Here is a 23,740-nt window from a genome sequence, read left to right on the forward strand (position 1 = left end):
TGAACCGGTTCTCTTTGTTTGTCCTCAAGGTTTGTCCACCTCCCCCCCTCCCCCCATTGGAGGTGTTTACCCTGAAACCTGATGATATCAAAAGGGGGGTAGGTCAGCCAGTTTCCCGTCACCTCAGGTGTTGCTCTTGTCAGCTCCGATGGCATCGTTCAGTAAATAATGCATGCGGGCGCCAAGCGTGTCGGACAGTGATACCGGTCCCAACACCCCGGCGATTGTCTCCCCCCCCTCTACGTGTCCTGCCTTGATCTCTGGGCTCCTGTACTCGCCTTCACCTGCATGAGTCGGCGTTTTCTTTCGCCCGGGCCGACCCACGTCCGTTTTCAGCTCGAGCCGAGACGCGGGGGCGGTCGTGCGACAGCCGTGGACTTCAAGGGGCACGTGGGTGATATTTTACCCCGCTTGCTCCAAGTGTTTGTTTGGGTTTTTTTTTTCCCTTCCCCTCCTTCAAGTCATTTCTGTATTGATTTCCATTGTGTGGGTTTCCTCTGATTTGGTTCACAGAGCATGCGTTCCCCCCCCCTCTAGTGGTCGTGCTGAAAAAGACACAATGGACGTCCAAACACGAGTGGCTGGAGTCAAACTGCACCAAACCTCACCCCAAATACCTCATAGGAACCTCAGGTTTTGTGTAAAAACCCTCCAGTTTGGTAGAACATTTTAGAATCAACTAATCAAAATATGGACAGTATTTTGATCAATTCGACTAACGCTAAAAGGGGACGTTTCCCCACATCCTCGTTCCAAATGACCGAAATATCTCTTTAAATAAACGGCAAGTAACATTAGTCAAATTTAAGTGTCTTTCCGGTTTATTTAACTGAAGTTGTGCGGTCATTATTCAGACATCTGTACAGAAAACAGGGTGAAAACCTGCACAAACCGGCTTTCTCTTTTTATTTATGACGTGGTTTGATCACAAAATGATGAAAACAATAAAACCGAAAGTAAACAAACACAACCGTACCTGTAAGTTCTGGAGGAAATTCTCTTTTACTACGTACAGGTCCCATGTTCCCCATTCAACTGAAATGAAACCATTTAAAAAGGCTCCAAGTAAATAATTTCACAAATTAAACACATTCTCAAACATTCTACCACTTTAAATAACAATGCATTTAAATTAAAGTGCCAAAGATCAACAGTGTTACAAATAAAATGAATGCCATAAAATAAATACAAAACGCTGAAATCTCGTTACATTCCACAAATTATAGTTCCCTAAAAGAGTCACAGAGAAGTGCTGGTCGGTACAGATTAATTTACCAATATACACATAAAATAACTGGCTGCAATTCTTTCCCACATAGTTCAGTGTCAACACACTGACAATAAGTTTGACACATAAATAAACATAAAATACACAGTACTTTTAAAGCTGCCTACAGGTCATACAACCCAAATAAAAATACACATTTGTTCAAACAGGAACTTGACATTTTAGTGTGGCTTAAATTTTAAATTACGGTAGTAAATAGGATTGTTAAAAAGCAAGGAATCACAGAAGTATGCTAGCTAATGCTAGCTACTGAGCTAGCAAGTTAGCTTAAATGGAAAAACTTTTTCTCTCTTTCTAAAAGCCAAAAGTCTATTTTATACAAAGCTTTTTAGTGACTGAGCAAATTATACAAGCATAATATAAATTATATTAATGATGTTACATTGGAATGGAGTAATAAATGTATTTTTAAAAAAAACACCTGAATAAAGACGTTAGCATAGCTATTTTAGGCAAGCTAACTTCAACTGAACAACTTTGTATTCGTGTCTAAAAGAGGAAAAAAATCTATTCTGATATTCAGTCTTAGTGACTGAGCTTGTTATACATCACAAATAATATATTAGAATCGAATAATACATTTATAATGAAATAAAAACACTGCGTTTAAAGAAGTTAGCCTAGCCTAGCGGAGTAGCAGTTCGGTGAAACTGACTCATTTCCATTAAACACCTGTTTAATATAAACTGTGCCCAATCACGGTGCTACCAAAAAAAAAACTACTTTGGGTGTTTTTTAGATTTATTAAATAAGTTCAGAGACAAGAAAGCTAAAGCAGAAACGGTTATTTAGCTCTAAAACAAGTATATAAGTGCAGTTTATCTGCTTTCCACCCCCTTATTTTAACAGTTACGTCAATAAAGTAACCTAAAACACATATTTTCTTCAACAGTTACAAGTTCATGCCAAGTACATTTCCTATCAACTAACAATACTTCCCTTAAATATCCCTAAACTAAATTAATTTCTTTTTTCTAGCTGGGTTTTCATTTAAAATGCTCTGCCTGGCCGTGCATTAGAGCACAAACACCTGGCTCTTTGTGGCAGAAACCCTTCAGAAACCCTGGGCCTTGTTCTTCCCCCTCTTTTTTCAATTTAACAACCATCACGAGTCACAGAGGAGGACGTGAACAAAAGAAGATAAGGAGAGCGGGAATTAGGCTGAAGATGATCTTTTCTACTGTGATATCCACAGAATATTCACAATCTAAGAGGCACAAGTTGCCTTTTAGCCACGTAGAAAGGCAAAGGATCAGAAAAAAAACAAAAATCATTTAAAAGAAAAGTTGCCTTTATACATGGTTGGCCTTTCGTCCAGTCCGGATGTTTCCCGCCATTGTGCGTCTAGCCGCCTTGTTTCTGACGACAATTATTCATCCAGTACGAAAAGCTGAGGCAGGTGAATGGGCTCGTGACGACTGCTCCAGCGCAGATTCAAATGCAAAAATTCAAATTCGGAGGAGACAAAGTGGTCCAAGGTCAGTCGGCTGGTTCTGCTCCCCCCTTGCTAAGTGACTGCGAGGAAGGAGGGCGACCTCAGTCAGCCGGAAACTCGGTGCTTTGAATAAAGAGGACACGAGAAGAAAAGAAAAATAGAAAAAGTCGAGAGCGCCTTGCTCTCTGACGCCCACGGTGCTCCCTTTGCGACCCCGCGGCGTCGTCCTCGTCCTCGACCTCACCCCTCGCAGCAGCAGCAGAGGAAGGAGCACGACGACCCCTCGGGGCCGCGGAACTTGCCGGAGCTGGGCGTGTCAGCGCAGCGCGCCACGAACGCGTGCAGGTCCGTGACTCGAACCTGCTCCTGCGTTTGGGCCTGTTGGAACACAAGAGAGACGGAGATCTGGCACAGGGACTCGGATTGGAACGATTCCCGCTCGCAACGATTCTCCTTTCTGACTCTTTTAAGAGGCAACTTAAGAAAAAAAACAACACGTTAGCTGGGTGTTCGCAGCTAACGTCAAAACTCTTTTGATTCCAATTCACGTTTCACCCTAAAAATGGTCGAACTCCGTCATGTTTGGGGTCTTTTTTCAAGTTTCTTTTCTTTTACTTCGGACCTGCCGTATTAACACAGTGGTGCTAAAATAAAAAAAACATCAAATCTAAGTAGAAAAGATTTTAGTGTCTTAGCCGTGAAAACTACAAACATTCGTAACAAAACATTTTTACAACTTTGAATGCAAAGTTAAACACCTGAGCTGACCTGACCTTTTTTGTCTTCTAAACCAAATAATGGATCACCTACTGTAGCTCCTCAACAAAGTCCTCCCTGGCTGTCCTCTTTTTTCTCCTTCCTGTAGTTTTTCTGATAACTTTTGACCTCCGTGTCTTTTATCATGCGGCGTGGTTCGGGGCGAGATCGGGCGGAGGATGGGCGAGTTTTTTTCCCGGAAACTCTCCAGCTTCGCCGCTGCCGCCGCTCGCTCTAATGCTTGAAACGTGACGACGATTTCCTCGGCCCATCGAGATAATTTAACAAATGGCGTAAAGCTTGAAGGCTGAACTTTTGACACAAATTGAAACGGCATCTCGGAGATGGCGGCTCTTTCCCGCTGGAGCGATTTAAATTGGTCATGTGACTTGTGACATGCTGTTTTCTGGGGTATCGAAACTAGGAATTGAAGTTGTTAAAAAAATTTCGGACGACTCCAGGAGAACCGCGACGTTAACCCCGGTTCCAATCGATGCCCAACCCCACTGGACACGGCAAGAGGTGACCAAACGGAAAACCAAAAAGACGGAGGAGCGTACCATGATGGTGTCGTAGGCCCCGGTGATGAGGGCGATGAAGAGGGACAGCACCATGTAGATGAAGAGCGACACGAAGGTGTACAGGTAGACCTGGCTGAAGATCCACACCAGCGGGCCGCTGCGCTCCATCTCCGCGAACGTCACGAACATGTCGTCGCCGTTGATGAGGGAGAACAGGCACTCCGACACCATGGACAGGGAGCGAAACTGGAAAGAAAAAAGGAGCGTTCCATGTTAGCTACTCTCTGAAAAGCTATTCCTTGCCGCAACAGCGACGTGTTTACCGTGTCGTCCGGCCCAACGTCATTGTTCCAAAGTCGGGTTTTTTATTGCTTTGGTTCGTCGCCTGTGCTCGAACGGATCGCTCGCCGAGCTTGATCGGCTCGTTTGTGCGTACCTTGGTGTGGTAGGGTCCCAGCACGATCCAGCCGCAGAAGCAGTACCCAAGATAAATGGCGGCCGCGCAGAGGCAGAAGCGGATGACGTTGGGAAAAGCGGCCCTCAGAGTCACGATTAAGATCTGTGGCACAAAAAGAAGAAGTCCATGAGACGCGGCGTCAGTGAACTGCAGACAGTTTAAACTCGGTGTTTACATACGTTGTATTTCTGAAAGAAGCTGAGGTAGCGGATGACTCCCACCCACACCAGCAGAGTCGAGGTCCCCAGCAGGATCCCGCAGACGTCGTACGACGACAGCGTCTTCGCGGCGAAAAGGAGACGCCAGTTAGTCGTGACGGGCGGCGGGGGGAACGCAGCGAAACGCGGTCGGCGCCTACCTTGGCTTCTATCCCAATCTTGATGAAGCTGCCGGCGATGGTGAACACGTCGCTGACGATGAGCAGGATGTACCAGCCGTTGACGAACTCCATCCGGTCCTCCCAGCCCACGCTGCGGCCGAGCTTGCGGCGGAAGAACCGCACGTACTCCTGCAGGAAAAAAAAACCCTCTACTGAGACATTCATCCTCTTCCAGGAGGATTCCGAGGCGTTCCCAGGCCGTGTCCTGGCTCTTTCTTGGGGTCTCCTCCCAGTTGGACGTGCCCAGAACACCTCCCTAGGGAAGCATCCAAGTGGAAGTCCGTACCAGATGCCTGAACCACCTCAACTGGCTCCTCTCGCTGAGGAGGAGCAGCGGCTCTCCTCCGAGTCCCACCCGGATATCCAAACTTCTCACCCTGTCTCCAAGGGAGAGAGAGCAGTCCACCCTTTTCCAATTGAGGACCACGGCCTCAGATTTGGGGGTGCTTCACACATTTCGGCTTCATTGTTGTTTAATACATTTAATAAATAAGGACACGGTGGGATCTGTTGGTTGTGTTTGCTCACTTGAGGTTGCATGAAAGATTTGAAGGATTTTAGAACCCGGTAAAGACCAGATCATTATCTATGATACCCTGATACGTAAAAGCCGAGGACTGAAAGATCTTCTTTTCCCCCCGTGACTGTATGTTTGAAAGCCTCTGGCAGAAGTCATGATCAAATACAGGCTGTGTTTAAAGTTCAGTAATTCTGGGATTTTTAACTAAGTGGATCCTTCCTTTGCTTCATTTTGCTAACAAACGCAAAGATGCTGACAGCATAAACGCACCGATTACAGTCAAGGCAGCGAAACTGATAAACCATCAAGTGTCAGACAACGAGGCGAAGGGGAGTGTTGGTTCTTGTTTTCTTACACTCTGCAGAAGGATTCCTCTGACGATGGAGCGGCCGCAGAGCAACAGCGACAGCAGGCAGACGATCGCCACCAGCACGTCGAAGAACTCCAGCGCGTAGCTCTCCGCTGACAGAACACGGCAAAAGAAAAAAATAAAAATCAAAAGAGGGTAATAAAAGCGACCGAGTTCCAATCCCTCCACCAGTCGCTCACCATGCCCCGACACGTTGGGGTCTTTGCACTCTTTTATGGAGGCCTGGTTCTGCAGACTGATCTTAACTTTGCCGCTGTGCGCCCTGTTGTCCGTGACGATCTGATTCAAACAAACAAACAAAAAAACATGTAAAACTAAAGAAAAATGGATGCTGAGTTCTGATTTCCCTGAAATTTGCTGAAGCTCAAAATGATCTGAAAGCTAAATGTAGCAAAATATTAGCTAAGACCTCAAAGTGTCAAAAAGTAATAAAATGCTAGCTAAGAGCTAAACGTTGTAAAACTCTAGCTAATAGCTAGAAGTAGTAAAACACTAAATAAAAGAAGTGAAACCTTAGGTTAAAGCTAAAAGTTGTAAAACGCTAGCTAAGAGCTAAAACTGGCTAAACACTTTTCTTTAAGCTAGAAGTAGAAAAACACTAGCAAAGAGAAAAAAAACCCATCAAAACACTAGGAACAAAAACTAAAAGTAACAATTTGTTATCAAAACGTAAAAAGGAGCAAATTGCTAATTTAATTAATAAAAAATGCTAGCTAAAAAACTAAAAGTAGTAATGTAGTAAAGTAGTAAAAAGTAACGAGTGGCTAACTATAACCTAAAAGTAACAAAAGACTAGCTTTAGCCCAAAGTAGCAAAAAGTTAGCTAAATTTAGCAGAACTTTAGCTTTTAATTAAATTATCATTAGTAGAATTAGCTGTTAGCAGTTACAGTAGTAAAAGTGGTATTAGCAGAACTAGCAATAGCATTAGCATAATTAGCAGCAGTAGAGTTAGCATTAGCATTAACAGTAGTAGAAGTGGTATTAGCAGAACTAGCAATAGCATTAGCATAATTAGCAGCAGTAGAGTTAGCATTAGCACTTCCAGTATTAGCTGTAGCAGAATTAGCATTAGTAGTAGTAGAAGTAGATTTTAAAGAGAACTGTTTATGAAGGATTTGAAAATGTATTTTAATAAGGAATTGGTTTTAAATAAAGCTTAAATATTTTGAAAAGTGTAAAAGTTACACCTATTTTAAAAAATGTACTGAAAGTTTTCATATAGCAACGGATAAATTAGCACATAGTTTGCAGAAGCAGTTAGTGTCGATGTTAATTTAGCGTTCACACAATAAGCAAACATGTCCACGTGTTTAATCTTACTTAATTAAACATTAACATTTCACATTTAACCCTGAATTGGGTCGATCCCAAAAGGTTATTTGGTTGTAGACCACTAAATAACAACCAAAGAATGTGAAAAACTCTGTTATTTTAAGGGGGGGGGGGAAATGGCTTTTTCCAGGTCTCATTAAAACAAGTCCAGTTGTACATTAGATATTTTAGTAATAGACAGAAGACACACACACACACACACACACACAGTTTTAAGAACAGTCAGCTCACAGTGATAGCGAAGGTGTAGCAGTCAGGGATTTCATTGTTTATAACTGTCTGAATGTTGATGGCCTTCAGCTGGAAGTCCACCGTGACATTGATCAGCCTAAAGAAAGGAAAATATGTATATATATATATATTTTGGGAGTATAAGATGTACAGGTGAAGCATTAAGGCAAAACTGTTTATTGTTAAGCAGAATCTAACTTGTGGAACTGGAGAGTGAAATTCTTGTAGTCGTCAATTCCCGGAGCCGAGCCGTGAGCTGGTGGACTCAGCCCAACGCAGTCTGGGGAAGAAACAAGAGCAGAAAACAGCCTTGAAGGAAGTGAAATGTTCCACGTGAGGAAGTGAAGGCCCGCAGGCCATCCAAGGGCAGCCGTTTTGCTTCTGAACGCAGAATCCCTCGCCTGCTTTTGTCCGCCTCGTTTCTTATCGTCGCCCACAAACTGTTTGCAGAGTCAGCAGATGTTTGCAAACAGCTACTTTCCCACAAACGCAGTTTTAAAAAGCACATAAAGATAAAAAATAAATAAATAACAGTCCAGGGCCTCATTTCCTTAAACGGATACGTCCGATCTTTTGTAGTGGGCTTCTGTGGAAAGGTTATGAACAATTAATATCTCACCTGTCGTGGATAGCCTCTTTGAACGACCTCAGTTTGGAGGAACGGATGGACCGCTGTCGTCCTGAAACAACTTCAGTCTCAAAAAAAAAAAAACCTGACAAAGTCGGTGCTAATGCTGTTTTATGAACCTTCAAGTCGACAGGAACCTGCTTCGGTCTTAGACTAGCCATTAGCTCATCAGTCTGGTCACAATCAAACTCCATTCTTCCTAAATTAGGCCGCTCGAAGAGCTATCTGCGACAGATAGGATACTCGCCGCTCACACCTTCTACGCAGACGGGAGCTGCTACCTGTGACGACGCGTGGGTCGATGTCGAACGTGTCGTTGCCGGGGTCGATGGTGCCTCTCCGGTAGTACCTCTGGCAGAGGGACAGAGCGCTTCCGTTCACGCCGACCCCCGCCACGTACGCGTACTGCCCCAGGGCGATGTGGGGCAGAGCCAGGTACTTCACGCCGGGAAGGGGGGGGGGTGTGGAAATTCAGACTCCAGGTTAAACTCTTTCTGTGATATTTATTTATTTATTTTGGCAGTAGCGGGCAGCCTACCTGCTCCACGGCGAAGTGAATGCGGTCGTACAGCTCGGCCTGCGTGTGGACCGCCTGCGGAGCGTTGTCCCGGTAGCCCTTCAGGAACAGGTGCTTGAACGCCGCCGTGTTCTCCTCCCTGAACGTCACCACCATCTGGTTGCTCAGTCCGAACAGCACCAACTAAAGGGGGCAGAGGCAAAACACTCAGGACGCCACGTTTCTGCGACTTGGAAAAGGCTGGAGCGTTGTGCGGAACGCGATGGATTGCCGACCAAACCGATTTTATTCCCAGAGGAAGACAGTAAACATAACGAGTGTTTAAACTAAGAGTTTGTACCATTTGTCAATAAAGTAGCTCCAGGTCCACGTTTCCCTCTGTGAACACATGTTGTTCTAAAACCCATATTTAGTTTTCCAGATGTGTTGGCTCCTCAATTCAGAGGCACTAATGCACCCCCATACCATCAGCGAGCGAGGCAGGATTTTAAACTGTGCGCCGATAACAAGTCAAATGGTTCCTCTCCTCTTTGGTACAAAGGACAGGGTGTTTGTGGTTTGCCAAAAAGGACGTTGAATTTCGATCGGTCTCACTACAGAACATTTTGTTTTTGTTTACATTTCGCACAACGTCCCGACTTTTCCCGATTTCGGGTCGTACGCGTCAACGGAAGCTGACGGTGCTCCACCTGCGTGGTGACGATGACGATCTTGAGCAGCTGCAGAGCCAGTTTGAAAGGCTTGCGTCCCTTGGCGTGGTATTTGTCGCAAGGGCTCATGAAGAAGTACTTGAGCTTCCTCCTCAGGGCCTCCTCCTCCTCCTCGTCCTTCAGCTGCCGGTGGAACTGGGAGCCCGACAGGCCGCTGCCGCCGAGCACATCCTGGGAGCCGTAGCTGGACACGGGAGCCAGCAGCCGGTCCTTCTCTGAAAAGAAAACAAAAGGGTAGCTTTTCACAGCCTGCTTCTGAAAGATGATGATGGTTAATGGTTGTGTCTGTTAGCAAAATATCTCATGAACCACTGGACCGATTTTAACAAAACTTGCAGAAAGTAATCACCTGATGCACATCTGCGACTGATTATGTTTCGGAGTCAAACGGATTCATGATATCCACCACAGCCAGCTGACCTCAGGAAACATAAAAATGGCTGAAACTCAGCCAATCTTTCAGATGATGACCTAAAATTTGGTGTGGTAGTAGCTGAGACTGATCCCCAACACATATTCTGAGCGCTAACCAATCGCGTGAGATCTCCCTTTAAAGATTATACCACGAACTGCTGGGAGGCAACGCTGTCTGTCTGTTAGCAAAATATCTCACGAATCACTGGATGGATTTTAATGAAACTTTCAGGTTATAATCACCGGATGTCCATCTACAACTGCTTAGATTTGGGAGTCGATCCGATTCAAGATGGCTGACAACGATTTAAAAACTCTCTGCGCAAACAGACGAGTCTCTCTGCTGGAAATGAATGAAATCTGCCTCGCAGGGGGACTCCGTCGAAGCTCAAGTTCCAACACGGAGCAGACGAACTCAGTTGCGGGTGGAGAACAGGGAGGATGCTGACCTGTGGTGGTGTCCTGGGTGGAGGGGGAGCCTGAAGAAGCCATGCCGCCGATGGGCGACCTGGAGGCGGCCGGGAGCAGCGGAGAGCCCCCGCTGCGGGAGGAGCCACGGGTTATTGTTGGTTTTTAACGAAACCCGAGGAGCTCCATCACATATAGGCAGGATGCGGGGTGGCACAAAGGTAAACACAGAGCAGCTTCCTCCTGACCACGTGACGCGCGTCACGTGACCGAGCTGCTGCTGCTGCTGCTGCTGCAGGAAGACGAGCTGAAATCAGACAGAGGCAGTCAATTATTGTTCGGGTTTGAATCAGCAGCGCGATCAAACACGATGAGGACGTTAAAGGGGTGTTTCCGACATTTTAAAGTGGATCTGGGTTGTTTGTCTCTGTGTGTCCCTGTCCAGGGTGTCCCCCTGTCTCTCACACAGTGACTGCAGGGAGACAGACACCAGCTCCCCGCGACCTGGAATGGATTAGTGGGTAAAGAAAAGGTTACAAACAGTATCTAACCTGCGGTAGATAGCTCTCGGTTCGGATAATAAAGTTTAAACATTCAAAATGTCACCAACTCATTTTTCCTCACCAGAAATGTCTTTGGGTATAAAAGCGTTTGTTTCTTTTTTGTCATTAAAAGTTAAACGGTATATCTAAACAGTAGGCTTTCGAGTTATGCATTCAGGAATGGGATGCAGCCCGAGCAGTGATGTCATCACTCTGCGACCATCAGAGCACATTATTAGCATTTCAGTCAAACATGCAGCATAGAACGTTTAATATTTACACATAACACTTACCATTTAGGTTTGACTTTTAATTAAACATAATGTTTTCTTACACAAAAAACGTGTTTTTTTTGTGAGGAAATGCAAAATGTCAAGAAAAGGGAGCTAATTACAACTTTACAACTGGCGCCTTATGCTAACGAGCTAACGGCTCCGAACGCGGGATGTGCGTTTTAAGCAAAAACGCTCTTCATATTTGTCTGTAAGCTTTCAATTTCTTTTCGAATATTCACCCCCACACCCCTCGAGTTCTGCAGCTGAAACCCCTCTAACGAAACAAAGGCTTCAGGCGCAGAGACATGTGCTGCTGCTAATCCCGCGATCCGGTCGATCTTCAGATTCTTTCATCTTTCCCGGCCGAACGGATCGACATGGACGGGACCGTATTGGCAGTAAAGCTGAGCTCACCCCGAACCACAATTTCCACTTTACAATCCTTTCAAAATAAAACTACAATGGCAATTTGTGTCAAAAAAGCCACCAGGTGCAGGTGTAAAAAGGCAGTAGTGACGGCTGCGTCAGTCCTGTAAACTCAGCGGTTTTAAAACAGACTTTAATATTCCAAAATCACTGCCCATACAGTCCAAACGCAGCTAAAAGCAATTTGAATTCCTTTATTTTGGCTGAAATAGTTTATTATTCCAGTTAGAGGTGCTCCCAGGCTGCTCCAGAAGTGCTACAGCTACTTGCTGCTGCTCTCCGTGTTCGCAAAGAACAACAGAAGTCAACACAAACAACCCCGCGATGCAAAATTGTTAAAAGACCGTGGCTTTTTAAAAATTTTATTTTATTTTTTTGTAAGACGGCAGTCCAGGTTAGTCTTCGACGCGCTCCGACTAGCCGTTAGCTCGTCAGTCCGGTTAAATTCAAGCTGTTTCTCCAAGACGAGGCTGCTCGAGGAGCCATTAATTGTTCAACGCTTTACCGCCGGACCCCCTTCAAAATGTCCAAAATATTTCTTCAAACACAACCACTGCTGTCAGGATGACATCATCAGAGGAGTGACAATTGGGCTTTAATTGTTAAAGTCCAGAAAAAGAAAAAAAAAAAAACCCCACTTATTTAAACACAACTAATACAACAATCCAAATATGTACATACAAATACCACAATAATGAAACACTACAGACATGATTTCAATTATAACATAATAAAAATCTGAATCTACTTCTTTCCCACGGTTGATTGTTTTCGTTTGGCTAAGGTTATTTTTTACTCATTAATTAGTTGCTAACAGCATGAAATGGTGGAAATAAAGATGTTAAATACTGCATTTCAGGTCTTTGACCGCTCAGAGCACTTCCACGCCACAGACAGATCGGGGCAATTTGGGGTTCAGCTTTTTTGCTCAAGGTGGCATCAGGCGGTGGGATCGAACCGCCGACTCATATGAGCCTTGGCCGCCCACGTTGCCCGTACAGGCTGTCTAGCTCTGACGTATGTATTTGTTACGAACTGCGTTAAATAAAAGCGTGAATTTGAAAAACAACCATTTCACGAGCTAAAACAGGGCAGAAACGATCCACAGAACGGCCTGTTTTCGGCTCGACGCGGCGCCGCTGCTGCCCTCCGCAGAGAACGGGAACGGGCTCCGGCGTCCCTCATCGCCCGTCCAGAGCCTTGTCCCTGGCTATGACCGACTCGTTGAACTTTATCATCAGAGTGGTGCCCTTGTGCCAGTGGGCCGTGACCTTGGCGGGGAAGCCGCTGTGCGTGAGGATGGCCTCCACGACGCCGGCGGTGAACGCCGCGCAGTTCAAGCTGCTGTTCTCCTTGGGCACGGAGATGTACGTGTTGACCAGCGAGTCCTTCTCGATGATGTAGTACGTCTTGTCGTCGTCGTTGGCCTGCTCCAGCTTGTCGGCCTCCTTGCCGAACAGAGACTTCCAAACGTTGACCTAAAAAAAAAAAAAAAAAAACGCAGACAACCGTGTTAGCTTCGGAGAGCGGAGGAACGGACGGACGTGCGTGCGCGCGCCTTTCCACGCGGCTCACCTTGACGAAGAGCAGCATGTTGAGCACTTTGGTCTCCCGCTTGCCGTTCTTCTCCCTCAGCACCAGCGCGTCCAGCATGTTGGCGCCCACCCTCCGGCCCATGTCGGCCAGGCGCGTCTGCAGCTCCGACACGGAGTACACGCGGCTCTGGCAGTACTGCACCATCTCCGAGAAGAGCAGGGCGAAGGCGCTCAGGCTCACCTCCGTCTTGGGTCGGCTCAGGGGTCGCTCCAGGATGGTGGACTTGCCTCGGGTAAACCGCGTGTCCATTTCCTGTTGGGGAGGGACACGCACAGCTGTGGGACAGACATAGAAAACACCTAATAATCAACAATATTATCAAGTTTTTTGTTTTTTGTAGAGCTATCGCTTCAATTCTCTTATAGTATCAGCTGTAATTTAGCTACACGGCGGGAAAAAAATGCATTTCAAAGATTAAAGACTCAACATTTATTGAAGGAATGCATATCGCCCGCCGCCTTTCATGCTAAGGTTATAGTCCATGTTTGGTCAAAACTTGAAAATAACGTTTACGCGTGACCTCATGCGACATGTCCCATTCAGAGTCTCAGCTACTGCCGCACCCAGTTGTAGCTCAACATCCGAAAAACCGACCTTTGCAGCGGCCGATTATTTTTGGCCGCGGCGGCCATCGTGAGTCGGGTTGAATCCGAAAGCTAATCAGCTGTAGCCGCACGTCCAGTGATTCATTTCTGGAAGTTCCGCTGAAATCCGTCCAGTGGTTCACGGGATATTTTGTCTGTCTTTGCTCTTCGTAGGCGGGCGATAAAGGAACTTTATGGAACATATTCCAGGAATTAATCCGCACGTTTTGGTCAATATTATGTCTTTTTTTTTTTAAAGGAAATTATCAGCTTATATTGACAACATCCCAGTAATATCAGGGAGTTTGAATAGTGTCTCAGGTTAAGTGACTTTCAGTGGGAGCAAAAACACAGAGTGGTCACATGATGGAGGAATTACGACACGTTTTCTCTTCTCTTCTCTTCTCTTCACCAAAGGCATTGTAAACAAACAAACAAAAAACAACAGAAAAGTGATTTATATCACATTTGTTTAACACATGACCTTCTGGTCTGTTCTCTGGCAGCCATTAATCTGAGGGAAAAGTCTATTTAACAATGAATTCATGATAAAGTCCCTGCCTGAACATTAACATTATTCTGGTGTTACACATAAAATAAACCGTAAAAAAAAACTAACAGGGAATCTTCTTGTTCCACATCAGGACACAATATCAGAATAAATTACACTCAACTTTGTAAGGGGTGGTGTTCTGATATTTACTGGTTGTCCTGCTTTTCTTAGACATACATTTAAAAATTTAAAGTGTTATCAGTTTCGACGTATTTTCCTTTTTTCACGGGGTTAGCTTCAGAGCTCCATGCGAGCAAAGAAGCGAACAGGTAAAGGGTTCCTGATTCAATTTTTTTTAGTTAATTAGGATTTTGTTTTCATTTAAACCACTTCACTTTGATGATTTAAAGCGGACATTTACATAAACGCTACATCCTCATATACATAAGAAAGTGTATTTTTGTTTTTAATCCTGTAGTCTTAATCTCCAGACGAACAGCTGACCGACCGGCTGTTAGCCGACTAGCTAAAAATGCTAACCCGGAAATTCAGCCAAAAGTTACCGGCGCGTGAGCTCCCCCGGCGGCACTAACCTACACCTTTCCAAACACAGACTAAAAACATTTGGTATCAGTTAATCTGCCCTTTATTGGTTTCGTTTTATTAAAATAAACGCACCTTTTCGGGATAAAACAGCTACGTGGTTGCTATTGCTTCCGTGTTTTCTTCTTCGTCTGTTTACAAAAGACAAACGCTTCCTGGGTTTAAAATGTATTCCGCCACCTAGCGCACCGGAGGCTGTAGCAACAACAAGAAAACTCATTTCTTTCTTTTTCTTCGCGGTATGGACATATCATTTTCAATTTAACAAAAACTTTATCAGTGAACATCTTCACCAAAAACATTTGCTTGATAAGAACAGAAATGTGGAAGCAGTCTTTTTAGATTTAAAGAACGAGAATGATACTGTCCACATTTTTATTTTCTTCGGGTAAAATCATATCCTTCAGACAGAAAATAATATGTTTATACGGATAAGATGACTGCTGCCTAGGAGTCCCACAGGGCTCCATTCTTGGCCCAGCTCTGTTTACCCTTTAAATTTGTGATTTATAAAATATTTGGCACAAATGTTTTACTGTCTAAATGTACACCAATGACAGTGATTTTCTCTTTAGTGGACTCTCTAAATCTTGTCTTTCATTGGATACAAAACACTACCTGTATAATATTTCCAAAACATTCTGAAGTTATTTGGCATTCAAATGGTTTTGTGAGCTTGATATTGTACAATGAATTCTTGAAATCTTGGATTCCACATTATTGTTTAAAAACTACAACAAGTACAAACAAATAAGGCCATATCTGACACCTGATACCGCTAGAATAAATATATATATAAAATGTCTAAAATCACATCGATTATTGTAACTCGGTCACTCAAACAAATTTTAAACTTCTTGTTTTGATATATTTGTAGTTACCTCTGTGGTCCTGTTAGCTCATGTGTCTCAGTTTTTGTATTCTTTTTTAATTTTCTTATTTTTCTTGAGCGTTTTACCAACTTCCCAAAGACTTATAGTTGAAGATTAGCCTTCGTGGCTGAAAGTGGACTTACCCACGATCAATAAAGTGCATTGTTCCTTTTTAATACATTAACAATAAACAATAAATGTTTGAGTCACCCGGCAGGAGAATCGTGGATTTAAAAAAATATTTTGACTGTGGTTTAGTCTCATAAACATGACCTTATCTGTCTTCTTCCTCTCTAAAAATTTCCACATTATTACAGATTAACGTACACATAACTGACCTTTGCTATCTGCAGCCTGGACCCTCTTCAGCTGGATTTTCCAAAAATCACCTAGACTGCATCCACTTCCTGTTCTCTGTCCAAGCCGCAAGAACCTGCACGGGGCTTTCTGTCGTCGTGCGCGTACGTATGTTGCCAGCGTGTGCGCTTACATTTCTGGCCCCGCTGCCGCAACGCACGTGATTCATGGTCTTTGGGACTTCCTCAGTTCTGCATCCGCCTTGGCTTTGCTTAGTTTTTTTTTGTTTTTTTTTCCCAACGAAAACCTATCACGTTGCCTCAGAGAGGAGTGCCACCGGCGGCGGTGACCAGCCCGCAGTTTGAGTTTGTTACACAAGCGGCGGCTGCGTTCATGACACAAAACGCGATGACTGAGATTTTATTGCAGAACTCTCGAGTTTCTCCGAAATGTCCGAAGCCCGTCGCCTCGAGATCAGTGGGAACGAGATAGTGCTGGTGTTGCAGGTGCCTGGTTTCCCCGCATTTCTCAGGCGGGCACGCCGACCGATTAGACGGAGGTGTAGCCTGTATCCCGCGTGTGCGCAGCGGCTGCATACACACCCACGTGCTCTGCATACGAGCGTGTATAAATGAGCGCGGGACAAACGAGGTGCGCACATTCGAAGGCTGCAGCTGGCAGCGTTCACGAGCCGGGATGGAGAGAAGCTGCTGGAAATCGACCCTGGTCCTTCTGGCGCTGCTAATCAACACAAACGCCGAAGGTAATATTTGTGTTTTTGTGTTTTTTTTATGAGCAAACCACACTGATGCCATTACTACGTGTTAAATATGAGTCAGCTTTTGGAAAGCCAATGGATGCTAACAGAGCTGAATGAAGTTAGGTCTCATCTTGTTGCAGTTTCTTCTTGTTTACTCACCAAAACATTGGGTTACTGGTAGGTGTGGAGGGGGGTAATAAGAGGACAGAAAGTCTTTGACAACTAAGCTACGCTGTCGTAACTTGCACAGAATGCGGTTTGGCATCACCTCGCTGCAATAACTGCAGTCCCTGCAGGAGAAGAAGTCATGTAATGCTCCAAAACCTGCACTTTTTATCAGGCGTTAACGGTTGTTTCTTAGTTGTTAGCCGAGCCACAAACAGCAGTGTCCTCCAGTGGGTACCAGCTTCTAAACTAAACACACAAATCAGCCGTCGAACTGTACGCTACGCAGCATTTCTGTTTATCTGTATTTAACTTTACAGAACTCAGTCTGGTTCTTCTTAAACAACTTCTTTTTTTTCTTTCCCACGCTCGGTGGAGCTTTAACTTCTATTTGTAAACGTAAAAATCGCTGACATGTTGTTTTTTTTTTAATTTCCCAAAAGTGTTGCTGAGCAAACACAGGAATTTCCACTACAGAATGTTTTTGTTAAGGCTAATTTACTGTATTTAAGCAGCCAATTTACTTGTTGTTCCCTGACGTACGCAGATTTTATACTGAAATTATATATAGTAGGGGAACAAACGATGTTGCTAATCTTACACTGATAAATGTTACTTTTAAAAGTCTTCCTTATTTTTAACTTCTGTAAGACTCAGCATGGTTATGATAGTCTATTTAAGCTAAATTGCATTTTGTGACCAACGTTTATGCGGATTTACTCCATAAACTTGTCGTTTGTGTTATCACTATCATGGATTTTTCAGGTCCCAGGTTTCAGGTTACCCTGAAAGGACAAGATAAAACTTGTACGACTCGGATGCCCACAGGAATATTTAATTACAGCCCAAATTAATTCAATTATTTTGAATTCTTTAATAAAACATTCAGTAAAGACCTTAAGCAAGTTAGTTTCCAAATACTAAGCCTGTAACATAATGAAACGACAGTAGCTACGGCATTAAAAGTGAAAACACGTGTTTAATACCACATTTCAAACTGATTAGTTATGATATAAAACATCTGAAAAGTCCTAAAATTAAATATTTGTTCTGATTCATCAGCAAGTTCATAGATAAGGCAAGCTAACGCTACAGCCGTTAGCCTGCTAGCCACTTTACAAACCAGTATTTGACCATTTTGAAACACTGCGAGCTAAATGTTTGCGTTAATTTTTTATGTGACAGTATTTCTTGTCTATTTTCTCAGCATAATGAACATTTTTTTGGGTTCTTTTAACGTAAGAGTTTTATTTCTGTCATCGACTTTCAAGATGTTAGCGCCCTCTGAGCGCGAGAAAGATAAGAAAATACTGGTCTGAACCCCAAGAAGAGTGAGAGCATGCTTCAATAATTACAGCTCAATAAGTCTTTTATATAATTACATTAATTAATTCTTTCAATTATACATTCCCTAAATAATTTAGGCAAATTAGCCTCTAAGTAACTAGCTGAGTTTGATGAACAACTAGCAACATAAAACATTCAAAGCTAGCATTCAGTTTCTAACACTTTGTTTCCCTTTTTGACAAACTAGTTCTACTAAAATACTCAAAAAAAAAAACCACAAAACCTTTAAGTTTATTATTTTTTCCTTTATTTTTCCACAATAAGGCGTGGCCGTTTCCCAAACTAAAGCCTTTTATCTTAGTCATCTCTGCAAGCTAACCGGCTAAAGCTAACTACTGTAGCATTAGCTCGTTAGCGCACTTTAGCGCTCACTCAGTATGAAATATTCAATTTAGTTGGGCAGTAAAAGTAATTGAAGAGCTTTTCTGTGTTTTAACAGAGAGAGAGACTGGTGTTTAAATGTTTCTTTTAAAAATTATTTGTATTTTGCATGTGTATCTTGTGTTTACCCGCACAGGGACTACATACCAATAGCTAGCAGCTAAATGTGGCATGGTGTCTCTTAATTGTTTCTTATTTATTTATTAACTTCTTTTACTAGATTATTGTTCTATGTGCATGGTCCTTTTAAAATGAACTTATTTTTATGATTTTTTTTTTTTTTTTTTCCAGCCTTATTTTCCTGCCACATGGAAGACTTCATCAAGGCTGTAAAGCAGGTGGAAGACCAGGACCCTGGTTCCGACCCGGTAGCTGTGCTGAAGAAGCTGCGGAGGGCAGCGGGCCTCAATGACGCCTTCGTTCAGAGCTTCCTGGCAAATGCCGACACCGGTGGCCCTGAACTGGATTCCAACCTCACAGATTACATTCGCAAGGCCGTTCATCACAGAGTGCTGGAAGAGTCCAGAGAAGAAGGCGTGGTTCTGACCCCTGACGGGACCACTGTTGCCCTTGGGCCGCTCCTGCTCGGTCTCGAGGCTGGCTTTTCCAAGGCCCGCGACGCAGGCCTCTACCAGCTGACTCTGGCCAAAGACCTGGGCCACGCTCTTGGGGGCGGCTCTCCTGAAACGCGTCGCCTCGGACCTGACGGCTGCTGGGACAACCTAACCTTTCCTCAGGTCTTCGCCCTCTCGGACGAACCGACCCTGCTCACCGCAGCTCAGGTCAACGGAGGCATGGACGGCGTGGTGCTGGGGAAGGAGGTCTCCGCCCGCCCCGTGGGTCCTCCCAAGCTCAGCGGCCTACTGGCGGAGTACTACAGCCACCAGCTGGGCAGCGAGGGAATGGATGGTGCGCCACGTCTCATCAGCCGACGCCGCAGGGAGAACTTCAAAGCCCTGGTCCGCCCTTCGGCGCTGGCCAGGCATGCGGTGAACTCGGCAGAGCGGCAGCAGATGCTGGGAGGACGCTCAAAGATGGCGGTGAAGACGAAGAACCAGCTGAAGGCCGCGGTGAAGAAGGGAATGAAAGAGTTCATCCACAAGTACATGGGTGAGCACGGGCGCGAACCGAACAGCGAAGTGAAAAGCCGGCGTTTAAGGATGCATTCACAGCAGACCCGTTTAGTCCGCTTTAATCGAACTCTAGTTCATTTGCCTAGAAAGTCCGGTTCGTTTGGAGAGGTGTGAACGAGCAATCGAACTCTGATGCGGACCAAACAGGCGAACTCTGGTCCGCCAAAAAACCTCGGTCTCTATTAGTTCGAAGTGAACTCCGGCGAGGTTCGAATGCATATGTGAACGCAAGCGGACCGGAGCGGACTACAGCACAGGGCCTTCTGGGTAAATACAACCAAAACAAATGTGCGTTTCTACCACTAGAGGGAGAAATGGCTCGTAGTTTGTTTGGCACATGTACCACAGACAAAACAGAAATCCTAAAACCGCTAAAATTTGACGCCACTTCGTTTTTGTCCACTTTCCCAGAAGAAGGAAGTCGCGCTCAGTGTCTTCTTCAGAGGTTTTCCTGTCGTTTCCTTCAGTAGTTCTTGGTGCAGCGCCACCACAGGCGAGGGGGGGGGGACAGGTCGCTCAAAGGGTTTGTCTCGATTGACTCGTGCAGGGTGAATGTAAACCACACAAGCTGAAAATGGAACAAATGCCGTAATTTTGGTCCCCAATCGAACCGAGTCTACCGGACTATCGGGTGTGAATGCAGCCTCGGGAGTTTTGTCTGTCAAAGTTGACGTAAAGAAAAAAAAAAAATAATAATGGCGCCTTTGTGTTCCAGACTGTCCGCCCTTCATTCCTCGGTGCATGTGGGGCGCGGAGCCGTACAGAGGAACGCCCACCAACCTGACTCTGCCCCTGGCCTTCATGTACATCCATCACACCAACACGCCCAGCGCGCCCTGCCTGACCTTCGAGCAGTGCTCTGCGGACATGCGCTCCATGCAGCGCTTCCACCAGGAGGACCGAGGCTGGGACGACATCGGATACAGGTAAAAAGCGACACCGGCTCAACCCTTGGTGCCCCACAGGTGCACATTCCAAGTAACCCTAACGTTCTTCTGTTTCCTCCCTGAATAATAAAAAAAAAAGCTTCGTCGCCGGCTCCGACGGGCACATCTACGAGGGGCGAGGGTGGCACCAGCAAGGGGCCCACACTCTGGGGCACAACTCCAAGGGCTACGGCGTTTCCTTCATCGGAGACTACTCGGCCCGGCTGCCGTCCCAGCACTCCATGGGGCTGGTGAGGGAGCAGCTGGCGTCCTGCGCCGTAGGCGGTGGCCGCCTGGCGCCCTCCTTTGCCGTGCAGGGCCACAGGGACGTGGTGAACACGGCCTGTCCCGGCGACGCTTTCTACGAAGAGATCAAGGGCTGGGAACGCTTCGAGGTACGTAAGGAACTCCGGGGACGAAGAGAGGCCAATCGTCTTATCTAAAAATCGGGCAATAATGTTTTGAATAAGTATATAAAAGGTTTTTAGGGTTGTTACACAGTCTGCAACAAATATAATTAACTTTATGCCTTAAAAACCTGCACCTTAAAGGGGTAGTTCGGCCATTTTGAAGATCTTACTTGTCATAGGCGGCTTTCTGGTCGGCCTCACTTTGAAGGAATAGTTTGAGCCTGACGGGACTGATGAGCTAACGGCTAGTCTGAACACAGACTGGATTGCCGCCATCTTGAAACAACTCCAGGAAATTGGAACTTTTAATAATGGTACATGGGGTATTCTTTTTTTTTTTTTTACGTAGGTTTGACGTCACGCGGTTATTTGCACAGACTTCTGTGGGAGTTTGCCAGTAGCAGCTAGCTGTAGCACTTCTGGTTCATCTTGGGGGTCACTTTTAAGCGTTTTTATTTTTAATCTGTTTTGTAATCTTAAATCAACTACAGTATTCGGAATTTCATGGCGGTTAGATTATTGGAAATATTAAATCCGTACTGGAAGTTCCCCCTGGTTGCACCAGAAAATAAAATACAAATACAGATACAAGAATATAACAACATTTTTATTTTTCTTGCTCCCTCCTCGCAGTCAAAAATCCTAAACCTTAAAGAAAAACGAAAACCCCAAACAAAACTAAAAGGTGGAGAAGTTTCAGTAAAACCTGAACAAGTTTAAATATATATAAATTCCTCAGTGCCTGGTCACACCCTGCAGCAGTCCTGCAAGAAGGGTCTCCAAGCTGCACAGGAAGTGCTACAGCTAGCTGCTATTTGCACTCGCAAATAGCCGTAGAATCCCATGGAAACAACTAGTGAGAAAAGGTTTATAACGTAGAGTTTGTAGGAATCACAGTAAATGTTTAAGGCAGGACTTAAAGTCTATCTATTTAAAAAAAAGCGATCTACAACAGGTAAGATACTAACTACTGGCTTAAGTTGCACTCTGTTATATGTTCAGATGCTTTAAACGTCTTGTGATTTGCTTTCCAGCTGAGATCAAGTGCCCTAAATTGTGTGGCGTCTGTCTCTTTGCAGGAGGTGAAGAAGTGAACACCATCTGCGTGGCGGGAGGAACCGAAAACATTAAACGATGAAATATTCTTCCTGTTCTTTCGTGCGTCGACTTTTGTTGCTCCGAGCCGCGTTCGGGTGAAGCGGTTTCGAGAGCAGATTCAGCGTGGTTTCTGTGCAACGGGCGACCTGCTCTCGCTCCCCTTTCCAAAATCTATCTTTGAGGATTTGTAGTTTTTTTAAGGCTGCCACATTTAAATGGCATTAAAACATGTCATCTTGTTAAACAGCTAAAAAAAGCCTGAAGGTTTCCCCTAGATGTTCCTTTCTGAAGTCATCGGGTTTCTGTTTGTGCCTTTAAATGTACAGATAATAAAGACAAATGCAATCTAAATAAAACTTCATATAAATATACTTCTATTGATTATTTTACTGTGTCTGGTTGGACACAGTAAATTAACTGACAGAACACAAAGTGGACACATCAATTCATCTGTAATTAAAGATAATAGCCGATAAGTCCTTAAAACGGGCAGTTTGATGTCTTACGCCTGTAGCATTTTTAGCCCCGTGCGGACATTCTGGCCAGTTTTGAAGTGGGAGTCTGTGGAAAAGTTATGAACAGTTAATATCTTACCTGTTGCAGATAGGTTTGACAAGCTAACGGCTAGTTCGAGAGTCGCCAAGACCAAAGTGGACTGCTGCAACCCTGTTCGTAGAAAAAACACGGCTTTCAGTTTCTCAGAACAAGGTTACTTACACAGAATTGTGTGGGTATTGCAAGTGCAGAAAGCAGCAGCAGCTAGCTGTAGGACATTAGGTACAAACCTGGCAGGAATTTCGCAATATTTAAGCCAAACTCTATTCTTATAAACATTTAAACTGCCGCCAGTTTTGAATTACATGGCTATTCTGGCAGAAATATGAGGGAATTCCTGCTAGAAGAGTCTCCAGGCTGCACAGGAAGTGCTACAGCTAGCTGTTGCGGTCTGAATATAAACGTAACCATAGAATTATACGTAAATATCTGAGTAGTGAGATATTGACAGGGGTGTAAAGGTTTCTAAAATAATGTTCACATGAGCTGATGTGAAATTCTGAGTCGTTTGGTTTTTAGCTGCGCGCAAATTAGCCGTTAGCTTAGCCTGCCGGCCATGAACTCCATTTACTGCATATTACATTTATTATATCTTTCCTACTGACAACAGGAAAAAGTTTATTTGCGCAAATGCTTGACACAGAACAAAAGCAGTTGAATTAAAGCTTTAAAAAGGGATTTTAAAAGGATACGTTTTACAACTTAAAAGCCTTTGAAATCGACACGCGATAACACTAACCGGACAGCAGGGGGCGCCAAATGCTCATGTAAAAATCTGGAGTTCAAGTTTTTTTTATTTTTTTTTTTTGTGTGATTTTTTTTTTTTTGTTAAATTAGTTGAAAACTAAAACAACCGTTTTTATTAGACAGCCAGCAGAGACACGCCGGCGTTACACCACACAAATGAGTGATTTATCACACTTTAACATGCCGGGTTAGGCGATACAGGCTGAATCTGAACGGGAACAGATGATAGGAAAATGGAGAAACTTCACGTCTCCGACGAGCTGCGCGTGTTTTTATTTAGGCAGAAAATATATGTTCAGTTGTGGTTTGTAAACTCTGAACAAGACACGTAAATAGCCCCACGAGGAGAATAATAATAATAGAAAAAGGTGGGTTAGAAGCAACGAGAGGCCGCGGTGGAAGTTGGGAGAGATTAAACTTTACCCCGGTGGGCGGCTGAAAGTCTTCCCCTCCCCGGCCGTTGACGTTACGTACGCCGCCGTGGCGTGTCTCTATGGTGCCCGACCGAGAGCGGAATAACATGGAGTCCTCCGCCTGGCATCTCCGAGAGAGCCCGGCGAAG

At 44.6% G+C, this 23,740-nt stretch overlaps 3 protein-coding genes across 8 annotated transcripts; 1 reads left to right on the forward strand and 2 right to left on the reverse strand.

Annotated features, from left to right (window-relative positions):
* Positions 1 to 803: 803 nt before the first annotated feature.
* mcoln1b (mucolipin TRP cation channel 1b) lies at positions 804 to 11,253 on the reverse strand. Its single transcript, XM_017416495.3, has 13 exons — positions 10,010 to 11,253; positions 9,126 to 9,361; positions 8,458 to 8,619; positions 8,201 to 8,357; positions 7,490 to 7,571; positions 7,292 to 7,388; positions 5,906 to 6,005; positions 5,712 to 5,818; positions 4,816 to 4,965; positions 4,637 to 4,738; positions 4,437 to 4,559; positions 4,040 to 4,246; positions 804 to 3,101 (listed from the first exon to the last, which is right to left on the reverse strand). The coding sequence occupies exons 1-13, from the start codon at positions 10,050 to 10,052 to the stop codon at positions 2,964 to 2,966; spliced, it is 1,704 nt and encodes a 567-aa protein (XP_017271984.1). The 5' UTR covers positions 10,053 to 11,253; the 3' UTR covers positions 804 to 2,963.
* Positions 11,254 to 11,559: 306 nt separating this feature from the next.
* Positions 11,560 to 23,736, reverse strand: LOC108236202 (trafficking protein particle complex subunit 5-like). 6 transcript variants are annotated; one of them, XM_017416708.3, is made up of 4 exons: positions 23,602 to 23,736; positions 22,471 to 22,542; positions 12,787 to 13,059; positions 11,560 to 12,689 (listed from the first exon to the last, which is right to left on the reverse strand). In XM_017416708.3, the coding sequence occupies exons 3-4, from the start codon at positions 13,054 to 13,056 to the stop codon at positions 12,393 to 12,395; spliced, it is 567 nt and encodes a 188-aa protein (XP_017272197.1). In that variant the 5' UTR covers positions 13,057 to 13,059; positions 22,471 to 22,542; positions 23,602 to 23,736; the 3' UTR covers positions 11,560 to 12,392. The 6 variants fall into 6 exon arrangements, with proteins under 6 accessions (XP_017272197.1, XP_017272196.1, XP_037834678.1 ...); XM_017416707.3 differs by having other exon boundaries at positions 12,787 to 13,082; XM_037978750.1 differs by lacking the exons at positions 22,471 to 22,542; positions 23,602 to 23,736 and adding an exon at positions 15,698 to 15,892.
* On the forward strand, positions 16,060 to 22,247 carry LOC108236201 (N-acetylmuramoyl-L-alanine amidase). Its single transcript, XM_017416703.3, has 5 exons — positions 16,060 to 16,419; positions 18,601 to 19,419; positions 20,158 to 20,368; positions 20,469 to 20,763; positions 21,858 to 22,247. The coding sequence occupies exons 1-5, from the start codon at positions 16,353 to 16,355 to the stop codon at positions 21,870 to 21,872; spliced, it is 1,407 nt and encodes a 468-aa protein (XP_017272192.1). The 5' UTR covers positions 16,060 to 16,352; the 3' UTR covers positions 21,873 to 22,247.
* Positions 23,737 to 23,740: the final 4 nt, after the last annotated feature.

Source organism: Kryptolebias marmoratus, linkage group LG12 (assembly GCF_001649575.2).
Source record: "Kryptolebias marmoratus isolate JLee-2015 linkage group LG12, ASM164957v2, whole genome shotgun sequence".
Taxonomy (NCBI): Eukaryota; Metazoa; Chordata; class Actinopteri; order Cyprinodontiformes; family Rivulidae; genus Kryptolebias; species Kryptolebias marmoratus.

What these genes read in the sequence shown, in the direction of transcription:
- LOC108236201 (XM_017416703.3), top strand. Translation starts at nt 16,353, where the DNA reads ATGGAGAGAAGCTGCTGGAAATCGACCCTGGTCCTTCTGGCGCTGCTA. An exon ending in GTTCATCCACAAGTACATGG is followed by an intron (nt 19,420 to 20,157) that starts GTGAGCACGGGC and finishes TTTGTGTTCCAG; the next exon opens with ACTGTCCGCCCTTCATTCCT. An exon ending in TGGGACGACATCGGATACAG is followed by an intron (nt 20,369 to 20,468) that starts GTAAAAAGCGAC and finishes TAAAAAAAAAAG; the next exon opens with CTTCGTCGCCGGCTCCGACG.
- LOC108236202 (XM_017416708.3), bottom strand. Translation starts at nt 13,056, where the DNA reads ATGGACACGCGGTTTACCCGAGGCAAGTCCACCATCCTGGAGCGACCC. An exon ending in ACATGCTGCTCTTCGTCAAG is followed by an intron (nt 12,690 to 12,786) that starts GTGAGCCGCGTG and finishes TTTTTTTTTTAG; the next exon opens with GTCAACGTTTGGAAGTCTCT.
- mcoln1b (XM_017416495.3), bottom strand. Translation starts at nt 10,052, where the DNA reads ATGGCTTCTTCAGGCTCCCCCTCCACCCAGGACACCACCACAG. An exon ending in AGATTGGGATAGAAGCCAAG is followed by an intron (nt 4,739 to 4,815) that starts GTAGGCGCCGAC and finishes TTCGCCGCGAAG; the next exon opens with ACGCTGTCGTCGTACGACGT. An exon ending in TGGGACCCTACCACACCAAG is followed by an intron (nt 4,247 to 4,436) that starts GTACGCACAAAC and finishes TTTTCTTTCCAG; the next exon opens with TTTCGCTCCCTGTCCATGGT.